Genomic DNA, 14,241 nt, shown 5'->3' on the forward strand with positions numbered 1-14,241 from the left:
GTAATTCACCATATATAGATAAAGGAGAAAAGCCATATAATTACCTCAGTAAATTTGAAAAGAAACATTTAATAAAATTCAACACTAAAACATGAGAAAAACCCTCAGACTAGGAATAGACGGGAACTTCTTTTACATAATAAGGGATTTTACAAAAAAAAAAGCAAAACACACCACAAACTAGTATCTTTTTTTGTTGTTGGTGCTGGGGGACAAGGTCTCCCTCTGTCACCCAGGCTGGAGTGCCTGGTCATAGCTCACTGCAGCCTCAAGCTTCTGGGCTCAACTGATCCTTCTGGCTCAGCCTCTCAAGTAGCTGGGACTACAGGTGCATGCCACCATGCCCAGCTAATTTTTAAAAAAATTTTTTTTGAAGAGATGGGGTCTCACTATGTTGCCCAGGCTGGTCTTGAACTCCTAACCTCAAGCAATCTTCCCTCCTCAGCCTCCCAAAGTGGTGGAATTACAGGCATGAGCTATTGTATCCACCCTAAAACTGGTATCATTCTTAATGGTGAAATATTAAATGCTTTCCTAAATGGTGAAATATTGAATGCTTTCCTACTAAAGATAGGAGAAAGGCAAGGATGTCCTTTCTCACTACTTATCTTTAACACTGCACTAGAGGTTCTAGCCAATGGAACCAGGCAAGTAAAAGACATAAAATTGTATACATTGGAAAGGAGGAATAAAACTATCTTTACTTGCAGATGACATGATTGTGTATATGGAAAATCTCAAAGAATCCACAAGAAGTGAATTAAGGAGGTTGCAGGATGCAAGATCTATATACAAAAAATTATTGTATTTTTATATACTAGCAATGGACAACTGGGAAACAAAATTTTAAAATACCACTTATCACAAAACATAAAATATTTAGTGATAAATCTAACAAAATATGCGCAAAATATTTATACTCAAACTCATGAGATATTGTTGAGCAAAATTGAAGGAGACTGAAATATATGAAGAGATAAACCATGTTGATGGATTGGAATATTTGGTACTGTTGAGATGTTGATTCTCCCTAAATTGATTTATAACTTTAATCTCAGTTGACATCTAGAACACTTGCTTTTCTGGTAGAAATTGACAAGATGATTCCAAAATTTATTTGGAAATACATAAGACCTAAAACAGCCAGAATAACCTAAAAAGGGCAAAGTTGCAGGATTTTTTTTTTTAATTTCAGAACTTTACAGGGGTTCAAATGTTTTGGTTATGTGAAGTGCTTTTGCACAGTTTGAGTCAAAGTTATAAATGTGTCCATCACCTATATAGGGTGCCTTGTACCTGTTAGATGTGAATTTACCTATCCCCTCCTCCCTCCCACCTGCTTGATTTCTGTTGAATTTTTTGTCTGCTTTGTCAAAGATCAGATGGCAATGCGAGAATGGTTTTATGTTTGGGTTCTCAGTACTGTTCCATTGGTCTATGTCTCTGTTCTTGTGCCAGTACCATGCTATTCTGGTTACTATAGCCTTGTAGTATAGCTTGAAGTCTGATAAAGTGATGCCTCCTGATTTGTTCTTTTTGCTTAAGGTTGCTTTGGCTATTCAGGGTCTTTTCTAGTTCCATACGAAGCATAGAATTATTTTTTCTAGATCTGCAAAAATGGCATTGGTACTTTAATGGGGATTGCATTGAATCTGTAAATCACTTTGGGTAGTATAGACATTTTAATAATGTTGATTCTTTTGATCCATGAGCATGATATGTTTTGCCATTTGTTTACATCGTCTGCAGTTTCCTTCCTCAGTGTTTCATGTTCTCCTTGTACAGGTCTTTCACCTCCTTGGTTAAATATATTCCTGGGTACTTTATTTTCTTTGTTGCTATTGTGGAAGGTATTGAGTCTTTGATTTGATTCTCAGCATGATTGTTGTTGGTGTATAGGCATGCTACTGATTTGTGTACATTGATTTTGATGAATTTATCTATCAATTCCAGGAATCTCTTGGCAGAATCTTTGGGGGTTTTCTAGGTATAAGATCATATCATTGGCAAAGAGAAATAGTTTGACCTCTCCTTTCCCTACTTGGATACCCTTGATTTCCGTCCTTCTCTTACCTGATTACTCTGGCTAGGACTTCCAGCAGTATGTTGAACAGAAATGGTGACAATGGGCAACCTTGTCTGGTTCCAATTCTAAGCGGGAATGCTTTCAATGCTTTCAATGATGTTGGCTGTGGGTTTGTCATATGTGGCTTTTATAATATTGAGGTATAGTTCCATCTATGCCTATTTTCTTAAAAATTCTTATAAAAAGGTGCTGAATTATGTCACATGCTTTTTCTGCATCTATTGAGAGGATCAGATGGTTTCTGTTTCTGTTTCTGTTTATGTGGTGAATCACATTTATAGATGTGCATATGTTGAGCCATCCTTGCATCTCTGGGATGAAGCCCACTTGATCGTGGTGGATTACTTTTTTGATGTGCAGCTGAATTTAGTTTGCTAGGATTTTATTGAGAATTTTTGCATCTATATTCATAAGGGATATTGGCCTGTAGTTTTTTTTTGTTGTTGTATCATTTCATTTAGTTTTGCTCTGACTTTAGTTATTTCTTTTGTTCTGCTGGGTTTGGGATTGGTTTGCTCCTCCTTTTCCGATTCCTTGAGATGATTCATTAGCTTGTTGATTTGTGATCTTTCTGTCTTTTGGATGTAGGCATTTATGACTATAAATTTTCCTCTTATGACTGCTTTTGCTGAATCCCACAGACTTTGATAACTTGTGCCCCTTTTGTCACTTAGTTCAAAGAATCTTTTTATTTCCACCTTAATTTCCTCCTTGACCCAATACCTATCTAGCATCAGGTTGTTTAATTTCCATGACTTTGTGTAGAGTTGAGTGTTTCTGTTGGAATTGATTTCTAATTTTATTCCACTGTGGTCTGAGAAAATACATGTTATAATTTCTATTTTTTTAAATTTGTTGAGGCATGTTTTATGGCCTGGGATGTGATCAGTCTTAGAGAATGTTCCATGAGCTGATGAGAAGAACGTATATTCAGTGGTCTTTGGATAGAATGTTCTGTAAATCTCTGTTATGCCCATTTGTCCTGAAGTTCCATTTAAGTCCATCGTTTCTTTCCTTATTTTCGGCTTGGAGGATCTGTCCAGTTCTGTCAGTGGGGTGTTGAATTCCCCGCTATTATGATGCTACCATTTATCACTTTGTTTAGATCAAGTAGAGTTTGCTTTATGAATCTGGATGCACCTGTGTTAGGTGCATAAATATTTAGGATTGTTGTATCTTCTTGTTGGATTGTTCCCTTCACCATTATATAATGACCATCTTTGTCTTTCTTTATGTTTGCTGATTTGAAGTCTATGTTATCTGATACGAGAATGGCTACACCAGCTTTTTTTTTTTGTTTTCCATTTGCATGGAATATTGTTTTCAATCCCTTCACCTTGAGTCTGAATGAGTCCTTGTGGGTTAAATGTGTTTCTTGCAGACAGAAGATACTTGGCTTACATTTTTTTAATCCAGTCAGCCAGCCTATGTCTCGGGTAGGGAGTTTAGGCCATTCACATTTATTGAAAAAATTGAAAAGCAGGGTGGATTTCTGTTCATCCTGTTGAGTAGAACTTTATTTGCTTTGTTTTACCTGTTGAGCCATTGTGGTATTCAGTCTCTGACCTTTAGCTTTTGGGTGATTTTACACTGCTGGATGTCTAATACAGTTCTGAGTACTTCTTGCAGGCAGGTCTGGTTTTGACAAATTCCCTCAGTGTTTGCTTGTCTGAGAAAGACTTTATTTCTCCCTCATATAAGAAACTTAGTTTTGCGGGATATAAAATTCTAGGCTGGCATTATTCTATTTAAGAAGACTGAGAATGGGGCCCTAGTCCCTTCTGGCTTAAAGTATACAGTTACTCTGATGGGTTTTCCTTTGTAAATTACCTGCTGCTTTCATCTTACAGCTTATAGGAATGCCTCTTTCATATTTACTTTGGCCAGTCTAATGACTATGTGTCATGGTGATTGCCTCTTCACAATCAATCTTCCAGGGGTCCTTTGAGTTTTTTGAACCTGGATATCTAGATTTCTAGCAAAGAACAGGAAGTTTTCTTTGATTATTCCCTCAAATATGTTTTCCAATTCTTGTGTATTCTATTCTTCACCCTCAGGGATTCCTATGATTCTTATGTCGGGACTCTGTAAAGAGGCCACTTCTTGTGGGTTTTGTTTGTTCCTCTTGTTTCTCAGATCTTTCTCTTTGACTGACTTTTTTAACTTAAAGGTGTTGTCTACAAAGTCTGAGATTCTTTCTTCTGCCTGATCTAGCCTATTCTTAAGTCTTTCCACTGTGTTTTGTATTTCCTTGAGTGAATTTTTCCTTTCCAGAAGTTCTGTTTGATTTTTTTTAATAATTTGGTTTCCTTATTAAATTTTTCATTTATTTCCTACATTGCTTTTGTGGTTTCTTTGTGTTGGTTTTCTATTTTCTCTTGTATTTCATTGAGCTTCCTTACAATGCATATTCGAAATTCATCATCTGTCATTTTTGTTGATATCCATTGGTAGGGAGTAGTTGTTTTCTTTTGCGGGTTTCCTTTCACTCTGATTTTTGATGTTTCCAGGGTTTTTTTTTTGCTGATTCCTTCTCATCTGGGCTTGCAGTTGAGACCTGGGGGTGGTAGGCCTGGCTTATGGGCCTATCTCCAGGTCCCTGAAGATTGATCCCTGAGTGTGCCATGGAGAGGAGTACTGGTCCTTAGTTGCCTACTGGATGTTCTAGCTGGTTTGGTGTACCTCTCAGGTTACCTCCAACCTGTTGTCTTCATCTCTTCTCAACACTATGTACTGAGTTAGGTCCCTCAGCTTACTGTTGATGATGGTGGGTGGTACTTGTGAGTGTGAATCAGCCACACCCTGTTTGCTTGAGTTGGAAGATGCTGTTGTGGGCTATATCATTGTTCTCCCTGTCATTGGTTGATGTTTGTGTGATTGAGCCAGCTGCCAAGATGTTCTTTTGTATCTGTGGTAGACTGTGGTCCCCCAGGTGGAGTACTTGAGTGCCCCAAGCTTTAGCAGGGACCCTATAGCTCCCAGGGGGTTTCTTGATCTCCATCACCACCAAAGTCAGGGGAAGAGCAAGGCAGTTGTATGCCACCCTCCAGGAACCTCCTTGTGTTCAGCTATCTGGAAGATCTCTGAACCCAGTCCTCTTGGGTTTTTGTGGAGGCTTCATTACATAGCCATGATTGCCAACCATGTAGAAATGTGATTGAACAAGATGCGTATGATCTAAACCCAGCAAGGCCTTTTTGTTCAGATTCTTCCTGGCCTCCCCGTGTAGCATTCCTTCCTCCAGGGTATGAGGCAGGACCCTCTCTGGAATGAGGGTTTTTTGACCCACAATCAGATCAGAGTCCTGCCTTGGGCAGGTGAAAGTAGGATAGCAGAAGGTCAGAGAAGGAGATTCTATCTCCTGAGGCCTGCTCCTGAGGCCTAAAGTTCCCCAACATTATAACAAGGGCTATGGGAGTTATAAAATTCCATAGGAACTATGGGTGGAAACATATATATATATATCTATATATCTATATCACACATATATAACATATATATCTCATATACATATTATATATATATATCTCATAACACCATAGATGGTAGACCCAAATCTAAAAGCTAAACTGCGAAGCTCCTAGGAGAAAACATAAGAGACTGTCTTCCATCCCGGGGGTAGGCATAGATTTCTTAGAACACAGAAAACACTTTTAAAAACTGATACAATGGGCTTCATAGAAATGAAACACGTAAAGCATATTAAGAAAAGAAATAAGCAAACCACAGACAGGGAGAAAATATTTGCAGTAAATATTAATATATATGACAAAGGACTTGTATCCAGAGTATGGAGACAATTCCTACAACTCAATAAGGCAACCCAATTTTTAAAATGGTCATTAGACTTGAACAGATACTTCATATAGGAAAACACGTATAAGTAGTCAATAGGCATATGAAAAGATGCTCAACATTATTAGTCAAATAATGCAAATTAAGGCCATGATGAGGTATCACTACATATTTTCTATAATGGCCCAAATTAAAGACTGGAAAATTCAAATATTGGCAAGGATATAGAACAACTGGACTTCTCCTACATTGCAGAAAGCAGAATGGTACAGTTCTTTCAGAATACAGTTTGGCAGTTACTTATAAAGTTAAGCATTCATTTACCATTTACTCAGCAATCCCAAATTCACAAAAAGATTTGTAGGATATGTTTATATCAGCTCTCTATATAAGCAGCCCCAAACTGGAAACAACTCAAATATTCATTACCAGAAGAATGGGTAAACAAATTGCGGTATATCCATACGATGGAGTACTACTTGGCAAGAGAAAAGGAATGAGTTGTTGATACATGAATGAATCTCAAAAACCTATGTTTCAATAGTATAAGAATCTACAAATATCTCAATAAAAATTTCAATTAAAAATGTTAAGCAAAAACAAGTCAGATACAAAAGAGTGTATACTATATTCTTTTTCATTTACATGAAATTTTAGAAAAGGCAAAACTCATCTATACTGAAAAAAATCAGAACAGTTCCTTCCCCTAGGATAAGAGGGTTCACTGGGTTGTGTCATGAAGGAACTTTCCAGGTAATTGTTCTATTTCTTTGTTGTGGTGTTGGTTATATAGTTGTATGCATTTGTCAGAACTCATCAAACTGTACACTTGATATTTGTATATTCTACTATATGTAAATCATACCTTTGTTACAAAGAAAAGAAAGATATTTACATCTTTCTAGTTTGCAAGTTAGATTTAACTTTCATTGACTCCATTCAAGACCCAGATCTTTATGTGAGTAACCTTATAAAAGAAGTCTATATATTTGGAAGCTGATTTCTCTTCTTCTGCATGCTTTTTGTTCCCTTCCTTTTTTCTTCTGAAAACCACAGGAATGTGAGAGAAGGTGGGTGACTAGTACACGCAAAAGTATAGCAGAAAACTTGTCACAGAATTTTGTCATTTGGACCTTGTGCAGGCCTATAATTTGAATGTGTGACTCTAGAAATGGTTGCTATGGTGATAAACCACTTTACTTAAATAGCATGTATTTTACTCAAAATTCAGAGAAATGGTAACAGTTTCTAGTAATCATGCACTGGTATTAACTTGCAGGGATATGCCTGGAGCTTACAGGTTTTGCATCCATTATCACCAGATAAGTTCGTCAGGTTAAAGCTATGCTAGTGAATAATGAAATATGTATATTTAGCCCAGTTTTCTTGTTAACATAGCTCCCCGTGCACATATGGAGCCCCCTTTTCAAGATTAATAATATGAACTGGAGAAACCAGGCCAAGGGTACTGAATTACAAAAAGGTGAAACTGGAGGGAACCTTGTAAGGTCATCTTTTCCATCATTCTGCCTCCAGAACAACTGGCTATTCTTCAGCTTATCACAAATGGTACAAATTTGTCAAAGATGAAGAACAATCGAAATGCTGCTTGGGGCAGCCCCTGGTGTAACTAACCATCCTGACTGACTGCAGCACTCAGCGATGCCATCTGGCTCCACAGTGCTGAAATCTGCCCCCTTCTTCATTTTATAGATTTTGAATATATATCCTCTTATTCTTTATCTTTTGAGATTGAAGAGCTCTCTTCTAAAGAAACCTCCACCCTTAATCATATTAGTAGCTTGTCTGTAAACATTCTCTGGTCCCTTTCTATCTGTTCAAGCTGTTTGCAATGTTTCAGGTGTGAACTCATCACAATTTTATATAAGGATAGAACATTTTTTTCTTTGATTTCTAAGATGCTTTCTGATGATAGCCAGGTTTTCTTGACCATTGTGCAGTAGTACATTAGACAAGTATCTTAATCTTCAGAGAACAGTCTACAGTGATTTTTAGGCCCTCCGTTTCATTGATAAATGGATAGCCAACAGCCTTTGATGATAATTTAGAATCTTGCCCCCAGAACTGAATATTGAAATTCCTCTGTCTCCCCTTTGTACAATCTTATGGGAGCTCATCATCTTCTATTTGCTTTTCATGACCTGGAAGATCTTATAGCCTTGGCAATTTCATTTTTCATTTCTGTGTTCTATTACTTACAAAACTATAAAATTGCATCAGTGACAGCATAGATCCCCGAGGAATCCCACTAGCTATGAGAGAAGAAAAGGAGAAGCCCCAAACTTAGATAATCTATAACCTAACAAAAGAAATCCCCCAAAAATTAAGATTTGTTCATGTTCCTAGGTAAAGCCTGGAAGCTGGAATTTGCATTGGCCATTTGTTTTCCAAGGAGATAAGAGGCTTGGCTCTTTGTGAAAAAAATTACAGTTCAGTCTGAAGGGTACAATAGTGGCCATTCTGCATCCATGTTCTATCTTTTTGATAGTTCTATCTTTTTGATAGTGAATAGTTTCAATGAGAGGGTATTTAAGAGGGGAGTCTCAGACTCTTTAGAAAAACGATTAGGATTCTGCTTCCTAAACAATGCCATCCTAAACTTAATGCAACTACAAGTTAGCTAAGAGAAATGTAAGGTACACACACAGTATTTTACAAGGTAAACACATATACATAGAAGCTTCTAAGCATTTGCTTAAAGGTAATTAGATCTGCATTGATGTTACCGGGAAGTGAAGGAACAAATATCATGATTTGTTTCAGTGCAGCCAGTATTAGGCTGATTTGGGAGCTAAATTGAAATATGGTCAACTATATTAGTTTTAACATGTGTTAAAACCAAATTGAGGCCAGCTGCAGTGGCTTGCACCTGTAATTCCAGCACTTCGGGAGGCCAAGGCAGGAGAATTGCTTGAGACCAGGAGTTTGAGACCAGCCTGGGCAACATAGTGATACCCTGTCTCTACAAAAAATGAAAAAAAAAAAAAATTAGCCAAGTGTGGTGGCACACACCAGTAGTCCCAGGTACTTGGGAGGCTGAGGCAGGATTGCTTGAACCCAGGAGATCGAGGTTGCAATGAGCTGTGATCATGCCACTGCACTCCATCCTGGGCTACACAAAGAGACCCTATCTCTAAAAACAAAAATAAAAACAAAACACATCAAATTGACAAATAAGAAAACAGGCACTTTTATATGCTGCTGGTAAGAGTATAAGTTGGTACAACTTCAGTGGAAGGCAATATGGTGGTGTCTTTCAAAATTATAAATCCATATACAATTTTACCCAGGAATTCCACTTTTAAAATATATATCCTGTAGATATACTTACACATATGCAAATGACACAAGTACAAGACTATTGACAGCAATGCTATTTGTACCAGCAAAAGACTGGAAAAAACCTGAATATTCATTGTGAAGGGACTGACTAAATAAGTTATATCTAAACAAGAGAATACTGCACAGCCAGAAAAAAGAATAAGGACTTTTTTATGAATCGACATGGAATGATCTTCAGGATAATCGTTAGTTGAGAAAACATCAAGATGTAAAAGAGTTTTTACAGTTGGCTACATTTGTGTAAAAAAAAGAGAAGAAAGCATGTTGATAGGTTAGATTGAACCATATGAAATTGCCATTATTAGACTGATTTTGACCTGCAGCCAAAGGAAATGACAATGGAATGATAACCAATTTCATTTGATTCCACCTATTATTTGCTTGAGGATGCATAAGATCTCTCTGGAAGTGGACACTGTAAATTGACAATATTGGTTGTCTTTTATGAGTAGAGTTGAGTTAACTAGGGGGCAAGGAGGAGATTTTGAACATTGTGAATATTAAATCATGGGGATATACCACCTATTTAAGAAATCACTAAAGTTATAAATAAATGTGGCTGAGGAATATAAATTTCTTATCTTGCTATAGAATGAAATAGAAAAAATCAAGTTTCTACACCAAAGCAACTAAACATTTTGGTTTAGTTTTCTTTTTCCTTCCACTTTGCCACAATATTCTGATAATGATCTTTAGATATTGTATCCAAGAAGAAAATACCAGAGCCTGTAGAGATTTTGGAAAAAAGAAAAAAAAAAATAAACCTACATCACTAATCCTGTCCACAGAGACAGTTTCTGAGTATTTTTTCCTGGTGACTGCAACTTCTGAGTCTACTTTAATGACTTAAGTACATTAACAAATGGAACAGTGAGAAAGAATAGAAACATCAAGCCAGATATGAATATGAGCACATTAAAAAGAAAATGACTAGTCTATAGAATATTGGTTGTAGTGGACATGTTGAAAAACATTTCCTTAACTACTTGGATGATAACTCACAATCGAAGTAGAAATGTCAAAAGAGAGAAGGTTACACTTAGATTCACCTTTTAATAGGATTTGTGTGTAAAGTTAATTAAATTTTATGAATTGAAATTTTCAAGATAGATTCTGTATCTTAGGGACCAGAACTATACTAAGCAAAGCAACTTGTCCTCAGCCAGATACTAGAACATCAGAGATGTCTCATCCTCACCTTTCTGCTGAACATAAGGAGTTTTCAATAAGAGAATACAAACTGTGTTAATGAATGCTGAAGAATTTTTAATATTTTCTACTTCTTAAAAGATTACACAGAGAAGCAACCCAGAAGTTTCCTTGGGGTGTGGGAAAACTAGAGAAAATAACCTTTTTACATTTCAAATTTTATACAGTTTTTCAAGGTTCAAAATGATTTTTAAGTATTACCTGCTCAAGAATTAGCGTACCCTGTTATAAAGTCAGACACAAGTGATGATCTGAGAAGGCACACATTTAAGGGCTGTCTCCAATAAGCAAACATCAGGTAGATGTTTTCTTTCTTGAAATACAGGTACCAAAAAGTGTAAATGACCCACAGTTTTGCTGCAGCCCCGGGAGGTCATGTATTCATTGGGTAATATACATTAAGTGCCTGCCACTGGGTATAAAACATGGTCGTTGCATCATAAGAGCCTGAATGATCAAAGAAACACCAAATTCATTTGGGTTACATGTAATCTTGTCACATTCTTTGAAAACTGTTAACCTGATTATTAACCCGTATGTACTGCAACTTTCAGTTTACCTGAATATTATACTTGTGAGCCCTTTCCCAGATCTTTCTGTGTAAATGAGAGCTTGCTGCATCTCTACCCTGTGTCTTGGCCCCTGTCCTCCTTTATAGGTATCCTAAGACATTCTCTGCTCTTTTGACACTCTATGCTCAGCTTCATTTAATTAAGAGTGATCACCTTTAAAATGGGCCTAAAGTAAAAATGGACTCTGCTTTCCTCATGACAGCAGGATTTGAGACCACTTCCTCCTCTACCGTGGAGTGAGGTGACCTAAGAAAATGCAAGTGACTGTTAAATCCCATCTGCTTGTTTCATACTTTAAAGCCCATGAAGTACTTTCATGGCCACCCCTGAAGTACAGTCTTGTGATAACCCCTTGTAGTAAATGTGCAAATATTATTTTTCCTAATTTTTAACAGGAATTGAGACTCGAAGAGGTCTACAGACCTGCCCATGTAGTGTGACTGGAATTAGCAGCCAGTCTCTGGAATTAATGCAGAAGAATGATGAGAAAGAGGGTGTGGGCCATATGCAGCCACTTTGTGCCCAGCTTGGAAAGAGTAATCACAGTGTACTTGTCAGGATATCCATACATTTGTCAAGCTGGTGTAGAAATCTCTAAGGATGAAATGAGATGAGTACAAGTATGTCCAAGTGCACTTCCCTGTATAAATGTTACCAGACATTTACTTTGATTTTGCATGGCAGAGATTTTTAAATTGAGCCTGTGCAGTCTGCTCCACACCAAACACTAAGCAATTCAGTTAGCTTGAAGGTACAAAAGGAGCTTTCTTTGGCGTTTGATAATTTTACAATGCGAGTCGTTTATATCCCGTATCTAGAGAATGCCCACCTTGCAAATACTGGAAAACTTTGTGGTTTCCTGCTTCTTTGAACTGATGTGTGTTACTTGGTGTCTGAAAATTAATCCAGGACTTTCCTTTTATTTGTAGTCCACTTCTGAAACATTTCCTGCGACCAGTAAGAAGGTAGATGTGGACAACGTTGGCCTGTGCTATTCAAGTTTCGCATCTAGCAGAGTCCTTCCTGTTGAACTCAAGGGAGAAACAGAGAAAGCCCCTACGACTTCAAGCCAAGCAACAGTAGCCAAAGGCACTGCTAAATCCATGGCCCCGTCTAGAACCAAAAAGAAACCCTAAGGTTCTCTCCAGTGCTGGACAGTACAGAAACAAGACTGTTCTTGTTAGCACTAAAGTGAGGGGAGAGAAGGGAAGAGGACAGCACTGTGCCGAGCTCGTAGCCTTTTATCTCTGCTGAGCCCTGCCATGTGTTTGCAGATTAAAATTGAAGTTAGTTATCACCAAAGCAGTGTAAACTGCACACGGTATTAAAGGACAGCCACCAAGAGGCTTGGCAGTGGGCTGCGGCTGACATCAACTCAAGATGTTTAGCGGGACAGATGCCCTCCATGCAAGCCTGTGGGAATACTTGCTCAGTTTTACTTCAAATTCTTATATTTAGGCACAATTATTTATAGGGGAAAACAAGAGGCCAAATTTGGTAATGGAGGTTCCAAATAATTATGTGCACTTTGCACTAGAAGACTTTGTTAGAAAATTAATTACTAATAAACTTGCCATAGGCATTACAGCAGAAGTGCTTCAGTCATTCACATGTGTTCTTATGATTTTAGGTTGCTATAGGTTATTTAAGACAACTTTAAGCGTAGATAAATAGGAGATTTTGTAACTGCTTGCCATTAACTTGCTGCTAAATTCCCAATGTATTGATTAACTCAATAAAAAATCAGATGTTACCCATGCACATTACTTTTTATATTAACAAGAGGTGAATATAATAAGGTCCTCTAAGCCTTTATGCAAATTATGAGCTTGGCCTGCTGCTGAGGTGGTGGGCACACATCTTTGGGGAAGGTCATGAGGCTAGATACAGAGGAAAATGAATTATTACTCTTAGCGTTATAGGGGTCTCCTTGCCACCTGCCATTCAAAGTCAAACTGGGTGAATAAATGCCTTCATAAGCAAATTCTAAAGAAACAATTTGCAATTGCTTTTACTTTTATAAAGTAGTAACCTAGCGTCATTCCAAACCCCCATGGAATATCAGTTAGGGCTCCAAAATGACCCACTCCTGGCCAGCTGAGCACGTACTAGTTGTATTTAAATCTACTCAGTGGCTAAATGTAGTACATGTGCTTCTTACAGTTAATTTAGAGACACTTGTGGTTCTGAATGGGTCAAAGTAACACAGGCTTGTGGTGCCCTGGCTCAGTGGTTCTGCCAGTATCAGTACCTTCAATACACTTCTTTTGGGGGAACCTGCTGGCCAAAGCATATGTAGTATAAATTGTCTATTTTGCTTTACACTGGAGTTGACATAGCTTCTTCAAGGTCTTTCTCCCTCCTTGATTATTATTTCCAGTCATAGCAAGAGCCCATAAACCATATCCTGAGCTCGAAGCTTTCTCTCAGGGTTTAGTGAGCCAGTCTTTAAAGAGTGTGTTCTCTTCACCTGATGAGAATCCTAGCCTCATTAGCCAAGTGGAAGTTTCTCTTCCCTGGTAGTATTCTTGGAGTCAGAGGTGAGAGCTGCATTTCTGTCATCTCTGGCAGGGAAGAGCAGGGACTAGTGCTTGATGGAGGCCTAGTCACTGCTGGTCTCTGTGCAGAAAAGTCAACCAAGACAGGGGCTTTGATTCTGCCTAGTCCCTGGGCCTGAAAATGGAATATTCCCTATATTCAAAATGTTCATTCTTTCGCAGTGATGTTGTCTTTTGGGATTAGAAGATTCTGTTCTTAAATGGAGTACTGTCCACATTTCTCTTGGCCCTAAAAATTAGCGATTCTGCTCAGTAAGCTTGAGCAAAGATCCATAACTGACCACTAACACAAAAGTAAAGTCATTTTATAACATTTCAGTTCTTCCTACCATAAAGTGCATTTTATTAGTGCTCCTCTGTCTAGACCTTCATTTTATTTGTATAGTATCATTGTGATAGGAATTTAGCTCACTCTCTATAGAATTTCCATATTATTTTTGTTATTTGTATGGAACACACTTGGACAAGGCCATGTCTGAGCTCTGTTTTCCAACTGATGTACCTCTTTAATGTCTGGGGATACATGGCCTTACTGTGTCCATTTGCTTTCACAGCTGTGAAGAAAGTAGCTCTTCCATGTCAGATTGACTTTCAGTGACCAATAGGCCAACTCCAAGCATCAATAACAGTCACTCTGACACCTCCTGTGCTCCATGGC

The 14,241-nt window shown here is 37.8% G+C and overlaps 1 protein-coding gene across 1 annotated transcript in view; it reads left to right on the top strand.

Moving 5' to 3' along the window:
- The window catches only part of STK33 (serine/threonine kinase 33), a 70,679-nt gene extending 58,518 nt beyond the window's left edge, over positions 1-12,161 (top strand). Inside the window, exon 11 of the mRNA XM_012654187.1 lies at positions 11,955-12,161. Within this exon, the coding sequence (XP_012509641.1) occupies positions 11,955-12,161 (207 nt within the window). The remainder of the gene's footprint in view (positions 1-11,954) is intronic.
- The last annotated feature ends 2,080 nt before the right edge of the window (positions 12,162-14,241 follow it).

Source organism: Propithecus coquereli, unplaced genomic scaffold, assembly GCF_000956105.1.
Source record: "Propithecus coquereli isolate 6110/MARCELLA unplaced genomic scaffold, Pcoq_1.0 Scaffold44, whole genome shotgun sequence".
NCBI lineage: Eukaryota > Metazoa > Chordata > Mammalia > Primates > Indriidae > Propithecus > Propithecus coquereli.